This window comes from Pseudonaja textilis, chromosome 13 (genome assembly GCF_049901715.1).
Source record: "Pseudonaja textilis isolate UNSWEBS1 chromosome 13, rPseTex1.2, whole genome shotgun sequence".
Taxonomy (NCBI): Eukaryota; Metazoa; Chordata; class Lepidosauria; order Squamata; family Elapidae; genus Pseudonaja; species Pseudonaja textilis.
Window position 1 is genome coordinate 1,920,437 of NC_142002.1, and position 21,010 is coordinate 1,941,446.

The following is a 21,010-nucleotide window of genomic DNA, read 5'->3' on the forward strand; positions in this document are numbered from 1 at the left end:
GTTAAAAATCAAGCTAGGATTAATTTCCTAAGTAGGTCATATTTTGGGGGAAACACGGTCTGCGTGGCCATCAAATGACCAAAAAAATAATCTTGAAAAAATCATACCATCATGTTGAATTGTGAGCAAGTTTGGTCCAGAAAGGGAAAAACGGACCTCATTTTATTTGTTACCAAAACGCCTTTTCAGAGAGTCAACCCCCCAGCCTTTTCATTGACCCTCCCCTCATCCCCAAAGGAAACAGTCTGGAGTCCGAACTCACCATTTGTTCACGAAGTCCTGGAATTCTGGACTGAAGACTCTGCTCGGCAGCTTTGGGGGGGGCTGAAAGCAACCAAGGGGTCAAAGATGAAAAGAGAAACGATCCCGCGACTCGGAGTTCATTGTATTTTTAATCCCACCTTTATTACTCTACAAGAAACTCAAGACAGCGAATGTACCTAATAGTCCTTCTTTCTCCAATTTTCTCTACCACAACAACCTTGTCAGGTAGGTTGGGCCAAGTAAGAAGGACTGGCCCAAAGTCACCCAGCCAGCCTTCATGCCCAATAAGGCGGGACTAGAACTCTCCGTCTCCTGGCTTCTAGGCCAGCACCTTGACCACTAGGCCAAATGGTCTGTCTGTCTGTTTCTGTTTCTGTTTCTGTCTGTTTCTTTCTATATTCTCCACCTCCAATTGCAGGAATCACAATCATATCCACCTTTCATGACTTTGATTTTTTAGATGCTCCTCCATTTTCAAAGACTCAGCAGTTCCCCAAATGCCACAGGATTAAAGAATAGACTAGGAGAAATTAGAATAGAATAAATTAGAATAGAATAGAGAAACTAGAATAGGCAAGATTAGAACAGAACAGAATAGGATAATTCAGAATAGAATAGAATAGAATAAATCAGAATAGGAGAAATTAGAATAGAATAGAGAAATTTAGAATCAGAATAGAATAGAATAGAATAGAATAGAATAGAGAAATTAGAATAGAATATAGAACAGAATAGAAATAGGATAAATCAGAATAGAATAGAATAAATTAGAATAGAATAGACTAGAACAGAATAGAAATAGGATAAATCAGAACAGAATAGAACAGAGAAATTTAGAATAGAATAGACTAGAATAGAAATAGGATAAATCAGAATAGAATAGAATACAGAAATTTAGAATAGAATAGACTAGAACAGAATAGAAATAGGATAAATCAGAATAGAATAGAATAGAATAGAATAGGAGAAATTAGAATAGAATAAGAATAACTTTGTCACTTTGAATGTCCACTAATTGGCATACGTTAAAAATGAAATTTCATTGCATATAGCTCTTAAAGGGTCACTACCTCCAATATTACACTACATAAACATGACAAGATAGATAAATAAGTACAAAATTATGCATATACCCACATATATTATATGACACACAGAAACAACACAGTCTAGTTATAAATGTTTATGGCGTGAAAAACAAGTCTTGTGAGTTTACCAGATGGATGGCATGAGGAGCAAACACGTTATAGAATCTGGTAGTCCTGCTACAAATACTACTAAAAAAAAATAGCAGAAATGTGGGAACTAAACGCAGTCAACCCGAAGCATTTCCCTGAGGAAAGACGCAAGAGATCCTCATGTGCTGCGCCAAGGGAGAGAACAGTCAAATCTGCCTCTGTTTAGCACAGAGGGGCCAACAAACCATCTTGATTGAGGTCTAAAACTCCTCTTCGCATCCCAGCATCAGCTGCCTCTAGAGCCTGCAATGACTGACTTTAACGTTGCCACAGAAACGGGCTTTGCAGCTGAAGCGCCTGTTAGAAGAGTAAGACTTTCAAGCCAGACTGGGAAAGGCTGCTTCAGAGGCACCCCTAAAATACACCCCCCCTTTTTTTTTGCATATCTGGTCTTAACTAAGATCCTGGGTGAGATTTCAGCCATCTACAAAGATTTTTGAGGGAGCCAGAGGTGGTAATTCAGCAGGTTCTGACCAGTTCTGGAGAACTGGTAGCGGAAATTTTGAGTAGTTCAGAGAACCGGCAAATCCCGCCTCTGACTGGCCCCGCCCCCATCTATTCTCCGCCTCCTGAGTCCCAGCTGATTGGCTGAGTCTTTTTTGATTGCCCTGCAGAGGAGAACGGAGCTGGAAAGCAGGTTAGTGGGGTGGGGAGGGAAGGGGGATTTTGCAATATCTGTCCCTGCCACGCCCACCAAACCACGTCCACAGAACCAGTAGTAAAAACAATTTACCGCTGATCCCAACCATCTGAATCTCCTCGGGGGTTCTGAGCACTGCAGAGTGGAAGGAGCCCTGGAGGTCATCTATCCAGGGCAGGAGTCCATCACAACAGCACGGTTCCAGGATGCTTCTTACGACAGCAAAAACCCTTCGCTTGCAGAAGACAAAAAACGCCCCCCGAAGACCCACTATATTCCACTCACCTCATTGACAATGTAGTCCAGGAGCTCAAAGATGGCCATAGGTGGTCGGCTGTCTGAACCGTAGGCTGAAAAATGACAACACGTTGGCAAAATTAATTTCACTCCTTGGCGTATAGCTTATTTTTTTTCACTCTTTTCTGATGAGACTTAACCGTGTCCAAAATTCGTTCAGTGGCACGCCTTGAAATTTGTTTTAAGAAATGCTGATGAAGAGAGACAGCAGCGTAGGTTTTGTCAACGAATGCTTGCTAAAAACAAAAATGTTTTTTTTCAAACTCAACAACCTTAAGACGTGTGGACTTCAACCCCCAGAATTCTCCCAGCCAGCATACATAGACCAAATTCGGTGTAGTGATTAAAGTGCTGGCCTAGACTTTGAGTTCTCATCTCACCTTAGGCACAAAAGCCACCTGGGAGGCTCTGAGGTCAGTGCCTCTTTTAGTTCAACCCACCTCACCGGCTCACCAGGAGAGGGAAGGTGTGTTGGATATGTTTGCCAGTTTGAACTATTTATAAAATGAATGAATGAATGGAGGAAGGAAGGAAAAGAAAGGAAAAAGAAGGAAGGAAGGCATGTGTCAGCGTTTCAGCAACCCTCCACTCCAACCAATAACTCCGAGACAGACACCGCTCAAAAATTCTCTTTTATTTGGATAGTGACCGGCACAACTGGGGGAATCTGGAATCTGAAAATCCCAGGATTCCTTGCAATAATCAAAACCACAAATCCAACCCGCTACACCCGCCATCCCACCCCGTGCCCCAATCCTCATCCATCCCACCTGAAGACTTCTCTTCACCTGTGCACACAATCGCGTGACCTCGAACGACAAAAAGAATGTTATTTGGTCTAAGTACATACACTCCCAGAAATTCCACCCTCCCACTTCCCAAGGCTCAAAATGTGGTAGCGTGGGAGCACCTGGTTTCAACATGGCTTCCAAAACTCACAGCCTGCTGAGAGGAGAATTCTGGGAATTGAAGTCAACGTGTCTTCAACTAGCCAAATTTGAAAATCCCTGGCCTAGACTGTCAGGAAGCCTTGGCCCCGTAACCAAGCAGGGGCGGCCCAAATGAAAGCAAAGCCTTGGTGGAAGCAGGTATGGCCAGTGGGAAGAAACGGGCCCTTCTCTGAAGATGCTTCTGCAGATCTGAAGGCCAAGCTCCTAGGCCCAGCCCATGCCGGAAGGATGGGGTTGCTCTGGCACAGCCTGTGCCCAATCATCCCAACACAATCACACCCACTGACTTCCCTTAAAAAACAAAACAAAACACCCAGCCACAACTGGATTCGCTTCTCCAAGGAGTGGTCCGTTTTCAGCCCTCCCCAAGTTGGCACTGCCAGCTTGCGCCCTCTTACCGCTCATGGGCCGCCCTGGCATTCTCTGCCGGGGAGACGTCTCCGAGACAGGATAGTCAGCCCCAACGGGACAGCCGAACATCAACTCCAGCTCCTTGGTATCGGGCGGAGGGATGGGGTACCTGCCGATGGCCATCTCGACCAGGGAGAGCCCCATGCTCCAGATGTCCGACTGCACCGAGTAGTGAGTCCCTTGCAGTCTCTCCGGCTGGGGACGGACGGACGCAAAGTCAGAACGAGTCACAAGGGTGGAAAAAACATGGACGGTGCAGCAGCAAAAACCCGTCCGGTCACAGAATGGAAAGGGTGATGGAGGAGGAGAAATCGATAATGCGAAACTATTCATGGTATGGAGAACAACTTGGTCCTCAACACCAATAAGACCAAGGAGCTTATAACGGATGATATAGAAGGAACAGATCAGGCCTCCAGCCCTTGTTTATCCATGGAGACCGAGTGGAGAAAGTGGCCAGTTTTAAGTTTCTGGGTGTTACCCTAAAAGAGGACCTGACCTGCGGGGGCTCACATTGCAGCCCTGGTCAAAAGGGCCCAGCAGAGTTTAGACTACCTGAGACTTCTCAGAAAACAACAACTGAATGAAAAACTGCTGGTGACCTTCTACCGCTGCACCAGAGAGAGACTTTTAACTTACTGCAACTCTGTATGGTTTGCCAATTGCACCGTGGCAGATAGGACAACACTCCAGATGGTTAACATCATTGCCCAGAGGATCATTGGTTGTCCTTTCCCCTCTTTGGAAGCTCCTGCTGCCTTAAGAAAGTTCAAAACATTCTCAAAGATTCATCTCATCCTGGGCATCCCCTTTTTTTGAACTATTACCATCTGGCAGACGGTACAGGACAATAAAAACAAGGACAAATAGGCTGAAAAACAGCTTCTATCCCAGGGCAGGAGCTCTGTTGAATTCCGCTGTATAGTGCAATTTGAATGCAATATCAGGGGTTTTCAATTCAATGTGTGGAGAGTGAAGGATGTGGGATTGTGTTTATTTTCATGGTCATGATGTGCACTGTTTGCTTTCATTGTACGAGGTGCAATGACAATAAAGTAAACTAAAACTAAACTAAATGAGAGGGCACCCTTAGGTTGCACCCTCCTGTGCAAAACACTTGTGCACTTTGCAGGCAAGAAAACACTCCACTCAACAAGAGATTGATCACCACACTGATCAGCTGTTAGCGTGTCTGAATTCGACAGCAGCTACTGGTACTTTATGGCCTGCACTTACCGACATGTAAGATGGCACACCAAGTACCTTACGGCACTTACCGACATGTAAGATCGCGTGCCCACAAAAGAGTTGGCCATGGAATCGATCAGTTGCCCGCTGACCCCAAAATCGCAGAGTTTGATTTCTCCTCTCGAGTTGACCAAGATATTTGAGGGCTTCACATCTGGAAGGGAAGGGGAGGAAGCGGGAGAAGAAGAAGGAAAAAAAGGAGAATACTTCAAATAGTTTAGTTCTGGGACAGACATTCCTTTTGGCAACGCATGCTAGATCATCAAATCCATCCCAGCTTTCCCTATTGTAGTCACGGATCCACAATCAAATCATTAAATAAAAAACTATTACCAGTTCATATACAGGGGGTCCTCTCCACCTACATTTCAGCCCAGAATTTCTGTTGTTAAGCGAGACAGATAAGTTAGTTTTGCCCCAATTTACAACCATTCTAGACAGAGTTGTTAAGCGGATCACTATAGCTGTTAAGTGAGTAACAGAAGCGAGAAGTAACAGAATTGAATCTGGCTCCCCCATTGATTTTGCCTGTCAGACGGTCGCAAAAGAGGATCACGTCAATCTGGAACACTGCAACCATCATAAACAGGAGTCAGTTGCCAAGGGTCTGAAATTTGAGCATGTGACCACGGGGGGATGCTGCAATGGTTGTAAGTGTGAAAAAAACGGCTTTATGGCTCCCTTTTTTCAGTGCCGTTGTAACTTAGAGTGGTCACTAAGTGAGAGCTGTTGTAAGTCAAGGACTTGCCTGTATAGAAAGGGATAGACGAGATTCAAACGTTAACCTCACACAGAATCGTCTGTGGGCTTCTGCAGAATCAACAGAAAACAGCGTGACTGTCAGATCCGTCTATCCGCCATTCTTCAACGGAAGAAGAAGTCGGGGGAAGTTGGTACAAGTAATGCTTACGGTGATGTTCTCTGCTCTTTTTTAATAAATTTTATTAAGTCTTCAAATTTTAAAAACATAAAACTTCATACATTGTTATCCACATCAAGACCTCTTTTGCATCTCCTTACATTTTTCAGTATATGTATTTACTTGTTCCTTTACCATTACATCTTACTCTTGCTATAAATCAATATCGTTTATCCTAACACATCAATCTTCTCCATGGTATATTGATATATTTACATATTCCCTCATTCTTTTCTTAATTGCCATTTTATTTCCTTTTTATTTCTAAACCACTCATACCAGGCATCCCAGGCCCTATAGCAAATTGAATCTTCTGTCTTTTATTTTCATCGTTATCCTTGTCCATCTCTATACAATCTATTTTTTTTTTATAACCATGCCTTCTGGTGCAACCCTTTTTTCTTTCCAGAGTTGTGCGTACGAAATCCTTGCAGCTGTTAATACGTGTAACATGATATATCTATCTGTTTTATTGCATTTTTGTGTTATTATAATTAATAAAAAAGTTTCCGGATTAAGTTCAGTTTTCTGATTTGTTATTTCTTCTATCCATTGTCTAATTATATTCCAATATTTTTTCCACTTCCTGGCATGTCCACCAGGTATCAAAATAAGTCCCTTTTTCTTTTCCACATTTCCAGCAATTTGGGTCTGAGTTAAACATTTTTGCCAGTCTAGCGGGGGGGAAGGTGCCATCTGTAGAATATTTTGTATTGATTTTCCCTGTATGCTGCAGATGTAATTAGTTTGTAATTTAGTCCCCACATTCTCTCCCAATCTTCCAGGTCTATATTATAGCCAACATTTTTTGCCCATACCACCATCGTCTCTTTGACCACCTCCTCTTCCATTTTAAAATCTAGTAGAAAATTATATATTCTTGAGATCATTTTCTTTTCCATTTCTTGTAGAATTTTATCTAATTGATGCTTTCCCATGCAGAAACCAAATTGTTCTCTGTCCTTTTTGTATCTCGCCTGAATTTGCATGCATGTCCACCAATCTATCTTTATATTTTGTTGCTGTAGTTCTTGTCTCGTTTTTAATCTTCCTTGTGTGTCTAATAAGTCTTTATAATTCCTCTTTTTCCCCAGATCCATTGCGTTTGGGTAGATTTGTGCTTCCATAGTTGACAACCAGTTCGGCACTTTAGTATAATGATTCTTTTTAATCTTGTTCCATGTCCAAATTAATGAATCTCTAATCACGTGTCTCTGAAAATATGCATGTTGTTTACATTTCCCATCCCATAGGAAACTATGCCACCCTCTCTGCAAGTTGTGACCCTCTATCGACAATACTCTTGGATTTTCCAGTTGATCCAATTTTTAATCCATACCATAGCCTCAGTCTGGTGATAAATTTCCCAGTCAGGGAGTCCAAAGCCACCTCTTTCTCTTTTGTCCGGTAACAATTTCATTTTTATCCCGTCCCAAACAAATTTACTTATTATTCGATCTAATTCTCTAAAAAAGGGCTTATCCAATCTTATTGGTGCAGTTTGAAAAAGATATAGTATCTCTTGTTGTCAATTGTTGTCTCTTTTCTGCTCTGCTAGTAATCGGTCCAAATCGTAGAAATTTTAAGTTTTTATTCACAGAGTCTCGATCTTTTCTTAAATGCGGTGCTCTCTCTCCGCCATTAAACTGTTCTTTTCCAATTGTTTCCTCCTCTCCCTTTCATTCCCGCTATCCCCCAACAATTCGCCACTGTATTCGCCCTCCCCGAAGATTCCCTCTGTCAAGAATCTTTCACAGGAATCTCTTCTTTTACCCCTCAAAAACCGCCCCCGCCTGCCGTTCTTCTTCTGATGTCTTGCGTTGATCCACTTTCCCGCTTCCCGATCGCAGCTGGCTGTCGTGGCTTCGGACCCGCCATAGATGCTGAGTTTGTTTTGCGCCGGATTCAAAGGCAGCAGGAGGTTGCTTCCCTCCATTCTGTTCCTAGGTTTCCCCTTCAGGTTTCTGTGTCTCTCCCCGAGCTTCACGACGCCTCTGAGAGCTTCCTAGCACAAAAATTCAGATACAGGATTGCAGAGTTCGCTCTCCTGCGGCTCTGCTCCACCGTGACCTCGCCACCAGAAGTCCACGTTCTCTGCTATTCAGTGATGGCTGGTAGCCTGCTACCCATGTGGATTTTGCAGTGGACTTCAACTCCCAGAATTCTACAGCCAGCTATGAGTTCTGGGATTTGAAGTCCACAAGCCTTACAGTTGCCCAACTTTGGAGACCTCTGGGAGTGGAGAAGATGTATGGAACTCGTGTAGAGGCACAGGAACAGCCTTCGAAAGACATTAAGGGATATGGAGAAAAGTACAGCCCTAAAATGATTGGAAACAGATTTGGGGTTTTTTGAAAGCCAATAAGTTCTTTTCCATTCTAAAGGTTACCGGATTCAATAGATGATCCTACCTCACTCTATTACATAGCCCCCACTTTAGGACAAAGAATAACAGAGTTGGAAGGGACTTTGGAGGTCTTCTAAATCCAGCGTCCTGCTCAAACAGGAGAACTTATACTATTTCAGATGTCACTGTCTAGTGGTCCCTTCTTGAAAACCTCCAGCGATGGAGCATCCATGATTTCTGGTGGCAAGATGGTTCCACGGGTTAATTGTCCTCCCTGTTAGGAAGTTCCTCCTTAATTCCAGGTTGCTTCTCTCCTGGGTTAGTTTCCATCCATCGTTTCTTGTCCTGCCCTCTGGGGCTTTGCACCTGTGGGTGTAAGGCTGCCTGTATGCCAAAACTCAGTTGTAGTTGGTATCCCAAAAATGACAGCACGCGCTGTCTTGCAGGAATATATCCAGAACCTCTACAAGCCACTATTTTGGAACAAGCCAGGATGCACCTTTCCCTAGGTCTCCTGCTCATCTGAATGGGCTTCTGCCACCTCAAGTAAATCAGCAGCCAGAATCTTCTCCCTGTATAGCATCTCGAGCGTCTTCGGAGAACCACTGGATTGCCAGGCAGGTGAGGACACGCTGGGATGCGCCTCTTCTCCACAGGAAGGCTGCTGGTAACTAGGCAACCGCTTCTCCACCAAGACTGAAACCTTGCAAGGAGCCCCCTTTCCCCCCCCCTCCTTCCTCCCAGTGGGCGAAGGACACCACTCAGCACAGCACTTACCCAGCCATTAGCCCTGCATTAGGGCTCCCAGAGAAAGGAAGCCCATCTGCGATTCATCCCACCGGGGCAGGGAGAAAGGGGGAGGGGGCCCGGGTTCAAGGAAAGCAGGCCTCAAGCAGCGGGAAAGAGCTGCTGGCGGCTCCAACTTGAGGACGCTGAGTGCCTTCAAAACCCACAAGAACAGATAGGTAGATAGAAGATATAGAAGATATCAAGAATAGATAGATATAAAGTCAGACAGACATAGATACAGCTACACAGACAGACACATAGATAGAAGATAGGATAGGTAGAAGATAGATCGATAGAAGAGATAGATAGATGATATAGATAGATAGATAGATAGATAGATAGATAGATAGATAGATAGACAGACAGACAGACACAGACAGACAGACATAGAGAGATAATATAGGATAGATAGAAGATAGAGACATATAGATAGATATAGAGACATAGATATAGATACACAGATATAGATAGATATAGACAGACAAGAGCCACAGATAGACAGATATAGATAGAAAATAGATAGATAGAAGATAGGATTGATAGAATACCCAAGATAGTTAGAAGATAGATATACATAGATATATAGACAGAGACATAGATATATACAGACATAGATATATAGACAGACAGACAGACAGATATAGATAGATGATATAGAATAGATAGATATAGAGACATAGAGAGATAGATATAGATAGAAAATAATAGAAGATAGGATAGATAGAAGATAGTAGATAGATATAGACATAGATGAGATAGGAGATAGAGACATAGATGGATGTAGACTTAGATATAGATATACACAGATAGACAGAGACATAGATAAGATATAGATAGACAGACAGATATATAATAAATAGATCCATCCATCCATCCATCCCTGGGTTTCACCCCTCCTTACCTACCCCTAAAAAAAAGGCCATTCAGAGCAATGGGGGATTCGTAGAGCAGTTGGTTGTGTTTCATTGAGGCTAAGCATCTTGTGGGACCCTCACAGGGGATCCTAGAACAACTCCCCCCACCCCTTTTCCCTGAATTTTTGGAGGTAAAAAACAAAACGAACGCCAACGGGGAGGAAAGCAAAGTGGCCGCCTGAAGAGCAGGGGTGTGCCTTTGAAAGACCACGGAAAGGCTGGGAGGGAAGAGCAGACAAGAGCTTTGATGTTTTCATGGTCTCTGGCACACAGCGACCTCCGGTTCTGGCAAGCGGCTTCGTTGGGTCTCATTTTTCTCAGCTGTGTTTCTGTCTTGTATTTTCTCGGAACTCAGGTATTGATTTCCGTTACCTGAGCGTCCAAGTAAGGACCGGCAGGAACAAGCCGGTGGACGTGAGAATATCGAGTGCTTTGTGCAGATTGGCATGATTCGGCCCCGGGGGAGCTGTGACCGCTTCGTGCTGGGGCACGACACTCCCCCTCCTGCTCCCCCCGCAGGAAGCCAACACTAAGTGGCAAACTTCACACCACACATGCATCCTGGGTTGAACATGGTCTGGAAAGCCCCTAAGACGAAGCTTTTTCAGTCCTCTCAAATTACAGCTAGTCCTCGACTAGTCCATAACGGAGCCCCAAATTTCTGTTGTTACAGAGAGAGTGTTAAGTGGGCTTTGTCCCATTTTACAACCTCCCTTACTGCAGTTAAGTGAACCACAGCCGTTAATAGATAACAGATAATCAGAGTTAGAAGGGACCTTGTAGGCCATCTAGTCCAACCCCCTGCCCAAGCCTACACCATTTCTGACAGATGGCCGTCCAGTCTCTTCTTGAAAGCCTCCAGGGATGAAGCTCCCACAACTTCCGAAGGCAACTTCTGTTCCATGGGTGGACTGCTCTCTCAGTCAGAAAATCCCTCCTTATTTCCAGGTTGAATTTCCCCGTGGTCAGTTTCCATCCATTATTCCTTCTCTGGCCTTCAGGTGCTTTGGAGAACAGCTTGATTATGGCAGCCCCTCAAAAATTGGGAGACTGCTATCATGTCTCCCCCTGGTCCTTCTCTTCACTCAACCAGCCATGCCCAGTTCTTGCAACCATTCATTGTATGTTTTGGTCTCCAGTCCCTTCATCACCCTGGTTGCTCTTCTCTGCCCTCTTCCTAGAGTCTCAACATCTTTTTTATAGTGTGGTGAACAAAACTGGACGCAGTACTCTAGGTGTGGTCCTACTAAGGCTTTATAGAGTGATATTAGTACCTCCCTTGATCTTGATTGTATCCCTCTGTTAATGCAACTTAGGATTGCATTGGCTTTTTTGACTGCTGCTGCACACTTCTGGCTCCTATTTAGCTGGTTGTCCACTAAGACTCCAGTTACTGCTATTAAGCCTGGTTTCACCCAGTCTGTATGCGTACTTTTGGTTTTTCTTGCCTAAGAGGAAGACTTCACTTTTCTCTACATTGAATTTCATTTTGTTAAATATGGCCCAGTGTTCAAGTCTGTCAAGATCCATCTGGAATTTGAGCCTATCTTCTTGGGTGTTAGCTATTCCTGCCAGTTTAGTATCATCATCTGCAAATTTTCTAAGTTCCCCTTCTATTCCCTCATCTAAGTCGTTAATAAAGATACTGAAGAGTCCTGGGCCTAAGACGGAACCTTGTGGCACCCCATTGCTTACTTGTAGACATAGACCCGTTAAGGACTACTCGTTCAGTACGGTGTGTCAGCCGTTGATCCTTTAGTAACATTATTTACTAAATATTATTTAGTTGTTAAGTGAATCTGACTTCCCCATGGGTTTTGCTTCTCAGAAGGTGGCCAAAGGGGACTGCAGCAACGGTCATAAGTATGAACCGATCGCTGAACTTCTGAATTTTGATCACATGATCCTAGGGATGCTACAAAGGTTGTCGGTGTGAAAAATGGCCACTTTTTTTCAGGGCTGGGTTGTAACTGTGAATGGTCATTAAATGAAGCATTGCAAGTCAAGGACTTACCTGTACAGGTAGCCCTTGACTTACTACTGGCTGTTTAACAACCATTTGAAGTTACACCCAACTTTTAAAAAAGTACATACAACCTGTTTTCAAAGTTACGACTGCTCTGCCCCTCCCAAAGTCACGTGGTTGCTTTTCGGGCACATGGCACATTTACAACAGGGTCCTGCAATGATCTGACCATGGTTTGCGGTATTTTTTGTCGTTTTCCGGCAGAAAATGGCAAAAAAACCCGCCCATTAGGCCATGCCGGACCCACTTAAGGACCAAGTGCTTCACTCAACGACCATAGGGGAATAGTTTGGCAACAATTGTACAGACAATCATAAAACTGAGTCTGGTTACACGAAAAGTCGAATGATGACAATACCTTATGACTGAAATTCTGGGTTCATTTGGTCATAAGTCAAGGACTACTTTTATTCCCCAGTTTTCAAGACAGGGGAATGCAGCAGCCGTGATGGACGGGGGGGATGTATGTGGAGTGGGAGAGATGTCAGGTCCTTTGGGGTCCTTTTTTCAAAAGGCAACTGGACTTTCTGGTTTTTCTTTGAAGACATTTTGCTTCTCATCCCAGAAGCTTCTTCAGCTCTGACTGGATGGTGGGGAATGGAAGGATTTAAACTCCTTGCAGGCAGCTGGTCATTTGCATCCTTTTAGGGGGTCGTTGAGGCCACTTGGAGGTTTATCTGTATCTTCGGAGTCACCTGAGTGGTGCAAATGGCTGTGGAACCTTCTTGCACCTGCTGAAAGGACTGTGGTTGTAGACTGGAGATAGATGATGTTGTACACACACACACACACACGTTGAGGGCTGTTCAATTTTGACATAGATGGCCTCTTTGGTCCCTCTTTCAAACCACCAGTCCTCTCTGTCCAAAATATGGACGTGGTTGTCTTCAAAAGAGTGGCCTGTGACTTTTAAATGCGGCTCTCTCCAAAGGCTATAAATCCTTCCATTCCCCACCACCCAGTCAGAGCTGAAGAAGCTTCTTGGATGAGAAGTGAAACATCTTCACAAGAACAAACCAGAAAGTCCAGTTGCCTCTTGAAAAAAGCACTCTGAGGACACAGAAAAACCTCCAAGTGGCCTTAACGACTCTTTAAAAAAAGATGCAAATGACCAGCAAGGCGTTATCAATCCTTCCGTTCCCCACCATCCATCCAGTCAGAGCTGAAGAAGCTTCTTGGAGGAGAAGCAAAACGTCTTCAAAAGAAAAAAAACAAGAAAGTCCAATTGCCTCCTGAAAAAGCACCCTGGATGACTTGAGAATCTCCACAGACCTCTGGGACAGAGTTTCAGTTTTGTAGTCACAGCTACAATCTTGACTTTCTTGACATTTCTATCTCCCACCTACGGCCCTGCTTGCAATTTTAGCAAAACATGGGTAAGAAAAGAAAATCTGGCTGCCTTGAGGCCAGGAAACATAAACCACCTACCTCTGTGCATGATCTTATGCTTTTCTCTCAAATATGTTAGACCTTTTATAACCTGCGGATCAAAAGAAGGCGCTCATTGCAACAAGCAGACAACAAGGATCAACATGAAACTAGGTAAACTTCAAAGGAACGTAACCATATTCTACTTTAATAGAAGGGAGCCTAACAGAGATCCTGCTCCAGTTGACAGTTCTTCAGAAATTTTTATGACCGTGCCAGGCTTCGAACACAATTTCAGACATGGATCTCTTTAAAGCAGCCACCTCTCTGCTGCAGACGACACAGCTGCCCTCTACAAACTTGGAAATTGCTTTTTGCAACTGAATCTGCACAGCTAAGGATTCTAAGGTTGGATTATATGAACCGGGAATCCTAAGGCAAACTGTCGAAGTTAACTTCTTCGTAGAATCTTCCAGTTTGATGCAGGCACACCCAGGTACCCCTCTTATCATTTTCTCCAACCCCACTATTTTTATAAAAAGAAAAAAAATCGTTTACAGCTCCTGTACCAAGTACAGGAGCAATTTTCACGAGGCAGGTCAATTATTTCTCAACTTTGTCAGCTTTAAGATGCGTCGACGTTAACTCCCAGAATTCTGGGACTCGAAGTCCACGCATCTTAAAGCGGACAAGCTTGAGGGACGGTCTTAAAACTTTTAGGAAAATTGGGAAACCATTTTTTTTTTTTTGGTTTCAGCCGATTATGACAGATGGAAAGCAGAAAAAGAGAAACATAAAGAACATCTTTCCCACTTATTTTTTTTTTCTGTTTTTCTCTTTGCGTGACCCCAATCCACACTGTGTGCCAAGAAATGGAGAGCTGTTGTTAAACACCGTTGGGTTCGACTTCTGGCAATAGCACCCGCAAATGTTCGCCCATCTGGGTTGGTCTTTCGTAACAAGTCACAGCTCTTCCAAAGACAAGTGAGTCATTTCTTTGCGAGAGAGGCAGGACCCAGCCAATCTGTTCCCAGGGATGGAGGCAGAACACAGAAGCTGCTACATGATTTACAAGGCTTGGGGTGAATGGGGGGGTGGAGGAACGGAGCATCCCTGATCTTGCCTCTTGCAAAGCTGTCGGCCTTACTTGAGGCCTTCAGTTTGAAAGGAAAAGAAAGACGGAAGAAAAAGGAAGAAAGGAGGAAGTGGTGGTGGAAGGAAGAAGAAAGAGAGGAGGAAGGAAAAAGGAGGAGAGGAGGAGCAAAGAAGGAAGAAGGAAGAAAGGAGGAAGAAAGGAGGATGAAAGAAGAAGAAGAGGAGGAAAGAAGGGAGGCGGAGGATGAAGGGGAAAGAAAAGGGGAGAAGAAAGGAGGGAGGCAGGGAGGAGGAGTAAGGATGGGGGGAAAGGAAGAAGAAAGGAGAATGAAGAAGAAAGGGAGGAGGAGGAAAAGGAAAGAAGGTAGAGGAGGAGAAGGAAGGAAGAAAGAAAGGAAAAGGAAGAAGAAAGGAGGGAGGGAGGAGGATGGGGAGAAAGGAAGAAAAGAGAAGGAGGATGAAGAAGAAGAAAGGAGGAAAAGGAAAGAAGGAAGAATGGGGCAGGAGGAGGAAGGAAGGAAGAAGAAGCGAAGGAGGGGGAAGAATTCCACGTCTCTTTGCCTTAAAGATGTTCTCAGCACTCTCTCCCTGCTGGACATGTACTTACCGCAATGCTGACTTTGCCAAGAATCTTCTCCGGAATTCTGCCAGCCTTCTTCAAGACTTGATCCAAGGACCCGCCATCCTATTAAGAAACGTTCAAGCAAAGAGAGCCATGTTTATCCTCAAAGTGTTGGGGACATGGCAACATCCATCTATCTATCTATCTATCTATCTATCTATCTATCTATCTATCTATCTATCTATCTATCTATCTATCTATCTATCTATCCATCCATCCATTCATCCTATCTCTCTCTATCTATTCTACCCCTCTTATCTATCTATTCTATCTTTCTCTCTCTCCCTCCCTCTATCTATTAAAATAGGGATGGATGGATAGAGGAAGGAAGGAAAACAGAGGGATGAATGGATGAGGAAAGAAGGAAAATGGAGAGAGGAAGGAAGGGAAATAGTAGGATGGAGGGATAAGGAAGGAAGGAAAATAGAGGGGAGGGGAGGACGGACGGAGGAAGGGAGGGTGGAACGTCCGACTCTGCTCCCCCAACCAACCTCCCTCGCGAGCCCTTGAGGACTCAAAGCACCGCAGGGTCCCAAGCAGCCCCCCCAAGCCAAGAGGCCCACTGACCATGTGCTCCATGCAAATGCTGATCTCGCCGTCACTGTAAAAGGCTCCGTAAAACCCCACGATGTAGGGGGAGTTGCATTCGTGCAGGACTTGCAGCTCCCGGATGATCTGGTTGCGGATGGCTGGCTTGATCTCGAGGTGAATCAACTGCCGAAAGAAGCCGTCGCTGTGGGTCGCCCCTCCGGGGCCTCCCATCACTTCAAGGGCCCAGACCACCCTGCTGGCCGCAGCCAAGGACCCGGGGGAGCTAAACCAAGAGGGTCAGGCCTCGGACCCCAGACTCCTTTGGGTCTTTAATGAGCTGTGCCCGCAAGCCGCCCCTCAAAGGTGCCCATTTAGCAAGGAAGGCGGCATTTCATCCAGTGGCGGGATTCAATTTTTTTTTTACTACCGGTTCTGTGGGGGTGGCTTGGTGGGCGTGGCAGGGGAAGGTGACTGCAAAATCCCTATTTCCTCCTCACCCCACTGACCTGCTTTCCAGCTCCGTTCTCCTGGGCAGGGCAACCAAAGAAGACCCAGCCGATCAGCTCAATGAGAGGCAGAGAAGAGATGGGGTTGGCGGGGCCAGTCAGAGGTGGGATTGGCCAGTTATCCGAACTACTCCAAATTTCTACTACCGGTTCTGTAGAACCGGTCAGAACCGGCTGAATACCACCTCTGATTTCACCGCTCCTTGCCTGGCTAAAGAGAGGAAGGCAAAATTCTAAGGCTGAATATTGGCAGTCCTTGACTTATGACCACAATTGTGACCAGAATTTCAGCCACCAAAAAACCCCGGAATCATTAAACAAGTCATCGTCTGGCCAGACTCAATTTTATGACAATTTCCCCCCCCCCCAAGATCATTGAGTGAGTCACATGGCCGTTAAATGAAACCAACGTGGTCATTAAGTGAATCCATCTTTCCCAGTTGGCTTTGCTTGTCCGAAGTCATCTGGGAAGGTCCCCAAATCGCATTCGTAGGACCGAAGACACCGCAACCCTCACAGCTTTTAAATCTGGGTTGCCAGGATATGAATTGCAATCATGTGACGGTTTGGGGTCGGTATAACAGTCCTGAACTTTAAGGACAGTTTGTAAGTCACTTTGAAGGCTGATATAACTTTGAACCGTCCTTCAATGAAGAGGGGTAAGTCGAGGACTACCCGTACTCAGGAGCAGGCTTCGAAAATGTTAGCAATTGTTTTTTTCTGCCCGGTTGCTGGGTGGACGTGGCCATGGTGTGGCGTGGCCCCTCCTCACAGCCCATTTTTACTCCCAGTGAGCTGCAGGGAGGCCTACTAGGCCCAAAACAGAGCGCGGAGGTGTGCAGCGCCACCCCCAGGCCAGTTTTGGCTCCCGGGAGGATTTGCAGGCGGCCATGTGCTGCCGGTCACACCCCCTGGCCACGCCCGCCACGGCCACGCCCACCCACCCGGTCATTAGGGCGGAGAACCGGTTGTTCAATTATTGGAACCCCACCGCCGGTCAGCACGCTGATAACGGGAGGTACACACTGTCCCCCCCTGACGGGGGACTTCTGCAAATGGCAGCCGACTGAATTAAACCGTGGTTCTGCAAAAGGCTCAGTGAGACGCGGGAACTTAAGCCAGCCACCCAACTCACCTTCCGGGCCATGATGAGTCCAGAAGGCTTGTGTGAGACTTTGAAGACCACACCGCCATTGCCGGCGCCCAGTTCGCTGATCTTCTCGAAGTCATCGTCCTTCAACTCCCCGACTTTTTGCTTCTGGGTTAAAAAGGCCTCCAGCCGTTTCCGCTGCTGCTCGTCCAGTTCCAACTCCTCCAATTTTTTCTGCAGGGCTTCCAAATTGGTCCTGTGGGGCCCAGGTGGGAGAAGGGAGAAACTCCTATCAAAATTCCAGGAGCCAAGACCTCCAAGCACGTTCTCTCTCTCTCTCTCTCTCTCTCTCTCTCTCTCTCTCTCTCTCTCTCTCAAGATACAGAAAACTTGCACATAAGGAAAGAGGAAGATTTTTGATGCACGTTAGAGCAGGGGTCTCCAATCTTGGCAACTTGGAATTCTGGGAATTGAAGTCCACAAGTCCTAAAGTTGCCAAGGCTGGAGACCCCTGCGTTAGAGCAAAGTTGCCTGGTTGTTTCTGCTGTCACTCACTACCCTTGCCAATTGTTACAGTGTTTGTGCCTTGCCTTTTCTTTGCAAGCTCCCCTGTAAGAAGAGGAGGAGCGGCAGGACCTGGGGGGTGGAGTCAAAAGAGTAATCAGCCTAGCATCCCAACGTAGCTATAAGCAAGACAAGTCCAATTCCTCTTGAATTCTGTGGACCCTTATCTACCTCCAAGCAGGTGCAAAACGTGAGTTGAGAAGATTCTTGCGTCTAGGCTGTTTAGCAATAAATCAGTTTAACGAGACTTTCCTAGTTAGGTAGACCTGAACTTTTGCTCTCTCCCTACAAAGAGTTCTTTCCTAGTTTTACTACCCAACCAACCTGTGAGTAAATTGGGACATTATGCCCCTAGGCATCCCAGGAAGAGAGGTGGAAGCTGCAAGTTCTTCAGATCTCACAGTACACCTCCTGGGATTTTGTTGGGAAGGGAAGGATCAATTCCCCTTTCTACTAATTGATGTTTAGGGACAGGCAGCCATTTTGTGACAGTGCTTGACTTCTGTTCTCAACGTTCCAGATATGTTCCTATCTATACATGGGTAGTTTTCCTGTGTCTGTTCCTCCCTGACGCACAGATGGAACACCTTAATGGGACACCCATCCAGCAGAAATAATATCAGCCACATAAGCATCGTTAATTAACTTTCAAACCGAAGACGTTTTCCATCCTCTGGCGTTCATTGATTCAGCCAGTCGCTTGTTCCCGATGAGCAATCATTTATTTCCCCGCGCAGAAAATATTCTCAGATTCCATTTGCAGCAAGCAAGGTAATACTTTCCATTCTGCCAAAACGTTTTAGAACAGAGGTCCCCAAACTTGACAACTTTAAGACTCGTGGACTTCCACTCCCAGAATTCTCCAGCTAGCTGGAGAATTCTGGGAGTGGAAGTCCACGAGTCTTAAAGTTGCCAAGTTTGGGGACCCCTGTTTTAAGCATTCAATGCAACCAATTTGCAAGCTGTTATGCAACCACTCACACTTTGCATGGATGCTCCTTGCTTTTTCATCATTACTCTCCTCTCAACAAAAATATAGTAAACAGGTTCAAAAGAAGAATACCTGAGATGCTACTCCTTTTGTTTTAAAGGTCCATCATCTAGATCACGCCCCCCCCCCAAATGTAACAACCTTAAGGTATGATGACTTCATTTCCCAGAATTCCATGCTGGCTGGGAAATTCTGGAAGTTGAAGTCCACACATCTTAAAGTTGCTAAGACTAACAAACACTGTCTTAGCTTCTTCCAAGGTTCCTGCAAATGGTTCCTGAATGTGAACAGACTCCTTATTTTTAAGCCCAGAGGTGTTAAAAGTGGTCGTCTTCCTCCTTTGCAGCAGATTCTTCCAGCAACGAAAGCAGCTGCTACGGGTATTTTGGGGTCTTCAGCGAAGCACATTTAATGAATTCAGGAAAGCCAATCGCCACTTTTGAACCTTGCTAATCAAAAGACAGAGAGATGAGAGTTGACGCCAACTGTTAGCCTAACACTGTCTGCCTTGCGTTTTGCAGATGTTGTCCAATTCTCACCATTAAGCAAGGCTCCTGGAGGTGGCCAATTGCCTATGAGAAATCCAGCAGGAAAATTAGCAGAACAAACGATTTGCAAACTCAGTGTGGCACGCCATCAGCAACAGATTTGTGGGACCAGTAACTTTTAAAACAGCAAGAAATCATTTTTCATGCTCACAACGATATGGGTTTCGGTTAGAACACAGCTACGGAACATTGCAATTTTCACAGAATGGATGTTTAAATTCTCCTTTGGGGGAGGGAAAAAAAAAGCAAAAATCAATCACTTTGAAGTCATTAAAACAAAAAGAAACCACGTGCCTTCAACCTCTACCTCACCAAGATTCCCTGGGCAGAAGATTTCCTGTCAGCTGAGACGGAATCAGCTATACAAGTGGATCAGTTAACAGCAGCCAGCAAAGCAATTAATCTTTCTCACCAATCTGATCCATTAGCAACAACCAACAAAGCAACAACCTTTTACTTGCTGACTTACTACTTCATTACTTCAATACTTATAACACTGATTACTTTATTACCTCAAAACTTATCACTTTTATTACCTCAAGACATGTATCAATGATTAGAGAACGATGTCTATAAAATAATTCCTCTATAATAATTTCTCTAAAATAATTTATCAATTGATTGTTTGTTTGATTGATTAGTGTGATTAAGAGTGTCTAGTGCAAATAATGTGATTACCAATCTGTAATTTAATTGATTAGCAACGTTAATTATTAGTGTAATTAATTGACCAGTGTGATGAGTGATTACTGTAATTAATTGTTTAGGGTGATTGTTAATTCGTGAAATTACTTGACTAGCACGATTATTGTAATTAATTGATTGGTGCAATATTGTTATTGATCTTGTTTGACTGAACAATTTAATCAACGAACCATCTCAATAAACCCACCATGCCAGGAAAAAAATCCAACGCCAAACCAGAAGCCCAAACGAAAGAAATCCCCACCAATGAACCACAAGACTCCTGCACATGCCTTATATGTAAAGAAACTTTAAAGGAGAATGAAAATCCCATTACCGTATTTCCCCATGTATAAGCCACCCCTTTTTTCCAAAATTTTCAAGCCCAAAAAGTAGGGGGGTGGCATATACAAAGCAGGTACGATTACGAGTGCGAGTACGCGATAGAAATGCATACGCTAGGCATCGGCCTGAATGCTTCGTTCCTACTCTCGTTCCGATGCGTAGATTGCTAGCGTCGCCCGCACCGCTTTCGGCGTCATGACCGAAGTTGTAGATCTAAACGTCGAATTTTGTTTCTTTGTAAATTTTCTTTCTTCATAACTTGTTTCTCTAATAAAATATTTTTTTCAAAACTTCACAGTCCAAAAATTGGGGGGGTGGCTTATACAAAGGGGGTGCTTATACATGGGGAAATACGGTAAATGTTCCCTATGTGACAACTACACTCACCATGGTTGCTTGGGATTACCCAACAAACGGCTCAGTTCCTAGAATCATCCAACCAGGTATTTCCATATTTCTGTCCATTGTGCAGACCCAAACTGGACAAATATATTGCCCTGTTCGAAAGAGTTGATACCATAGAAAAATGAGTATCTTCCCTTGACACCATAGTAGAATCCCTGGACACTACAAAAACAAGATTAACTAACCTAGGGAAAAAAAGACACAACGCAAAAAAAATG

At 44.6% G+C, this 21,010-nt stretch overlaps 1 protein-coding gene across 1 annotated transcript in view; it reads right to left on the reverse strand.

The window, feature by feature from the left end:
* The window catches only part of MAP2K1 (mitogen-activated protein kinase kinase 1), a 36,572-nt gene that overhangs the window by 3,171 nt on the left and 12,391 nt on the right, over nt 1-21,010 (reverse strand). The window contains exons 2-9 of the mRNA XM_026709321.2: nt 17,301-17,511; nt 15,696-15,842; nt 15,114-15,191; nt 13,472-13,523; nt 5,078-5,202; nt 3,788-3,995; nt 2,428-2,492; nt 263-324 (exon numbers count right to left, since the gene is read on the reverse strand). Of these exons, the coding sequence (XP_026565106.1) occupies nt 263-324; nt 2,428-2,492; nt 3,788-3,995; nt 5,078-5,202; nt 13,472-13,523; nt 15,114-15,191; nt 15,696-15,842; nt 17,301-17,511 (948 nt within the window). The remainder of the gene's footprint in view (nt 1-262; nt 325-2,427; nt 2,493-3,787; nt 3,996-5,077; nt 5,203-13,471; nt 13,524-15,113; nt 15,192-15,695; nt 15,843-17,300; nt 17,512-21,010) is intronic.